This window comes from Pygoscelis adeliae, unplaced genomic scaffold (genome assembly GCF_000699105.1).
Source record: "Pygoscelis adeliae isolate BGI_AS28 unplaced genomic scaffold, ASM69910v1 Scaffold467, whole genome shotgun sequence".
Taxonomy (NCBI): Eukaryota; Metazoa; Chordata; class Aves; order Sphenisciformes; family Spheniscidae; genus Pygoscelis; species Pygoscelis adeliae.
This window is the reverse complement of record NW_008825253.1, coordinates 1,817,144-1,818,048: the sequence shown is the minus strand read 5'-3', so window position 1 is coordinate 1,818,048 and position 905 is coordinate 1,817,144. Positions and strand designations below refer to the sequence as shown.

At 66.5% G+C, this 905-nt stretch overlaps 1 protein-coding gene across 1 annotated transcript in view; it reads right to left on the bottom strand.

Moving 5' to 3' along the window:
• Window positions 1-15: 15 nt before the first annotated feature.
• Window positions 16-905, bottom strand: part of FLII (flightless I homolog (Drosophila)) — a gene marked incomplete at its 3' end in the record, with an annotated part of 2,940 nt that continues 2,050 nt past the window's right edge. The window contains exons 8-10 of the mRNA XM_009329424.1: window positions 764-897; window positions 435-647; window positions 16-353 (exon numbers count right to left, since the gene is read on the bottom strand). Coding sequence (XP_009327699.1) covers window positions 16-353; window positions 435-647; window positions 764-897 — 685 coding nt within the window. The remainder of the gene's footprint in view (window positions 354-434; window positions 648-763; window positions 898-905) is intronic.

The window sequence follows — 905 nt, the reverse complement described above, 5'->3', positions numbered from 1 at the left end:
CTCACCTGGAGGAACTCGTCGCTCTCGTCCCCCATCTCCTCCCGGATGCTGCGGCACTCAGCCCCCAGGTAGTTGCGGAGGTTGACGGCGTGGATGGCAGAGCAGGCCTTCTTGTCCAGCGTGGCCTCCTGCCCGATCCAGTAGTAGATCTCCCAGTTGAGGGAGCCGTTCTCGTCCAGGAAGGTCTGGGGAGGGACGGGGTGTGAGATGGGATGGCCGTGGCCCTGGTTTGGGGACATGGGGGACCCTCGGTCCCCCCTGAGGGCAAAGCTGGCCTTCTTGGCCAGCGGGGCCTCCTGCCCGATCCAGTAGTAGATCTCCCAGTTGAGGGAGCCGTTCTCGTCCAGGAAGGTCTGGGGAGGGACGGGGTGTGAGATGGGACGGCCGTGGCCCTCGTTTGGGGACATGGGAGACCCTCGGTCCCCCCTGGGTACCTTGAGCACGATGTAGCAGTCGGCCTCGTAGAACTTGCCATGGAAAGCCTCGTCCACCAGCGTGGGCACGAAGTTCTCGATCTGCCAGACGCAGAGACCGGGCAGCTGCCCCACGTCCTCGCTGAAGAACTCCGAGTAGTCCAGCTGCGGCTTCTCCAGGCCCTGGTCCCAGCGGCGCGTCTTCAGGTCCGGCGCCTTCGCCTCCCCGCTCTCCTGCGGGGACGGGGACAGGTCACTCAGCTGGGGGCAACTGGGTCCCTGCCAGCACTCGGGGTGGGCCAGGGGCACCACGGTGCCGCTCGGGGACCCTCTCCCGCCCCAGACCCTACCTCTATCTTCTTGTTCTTCTTGGGCCACGTGTCCGACATCCCCTTCAGCACCTGCTTGGCCTGGTCGTCCTGGGCAGAGTCCTTGCGCCGCCGGAGCCGCATCTTGCGGGCCAGCGGGTCCTTGGTGCCGCTCCCTGGGGAC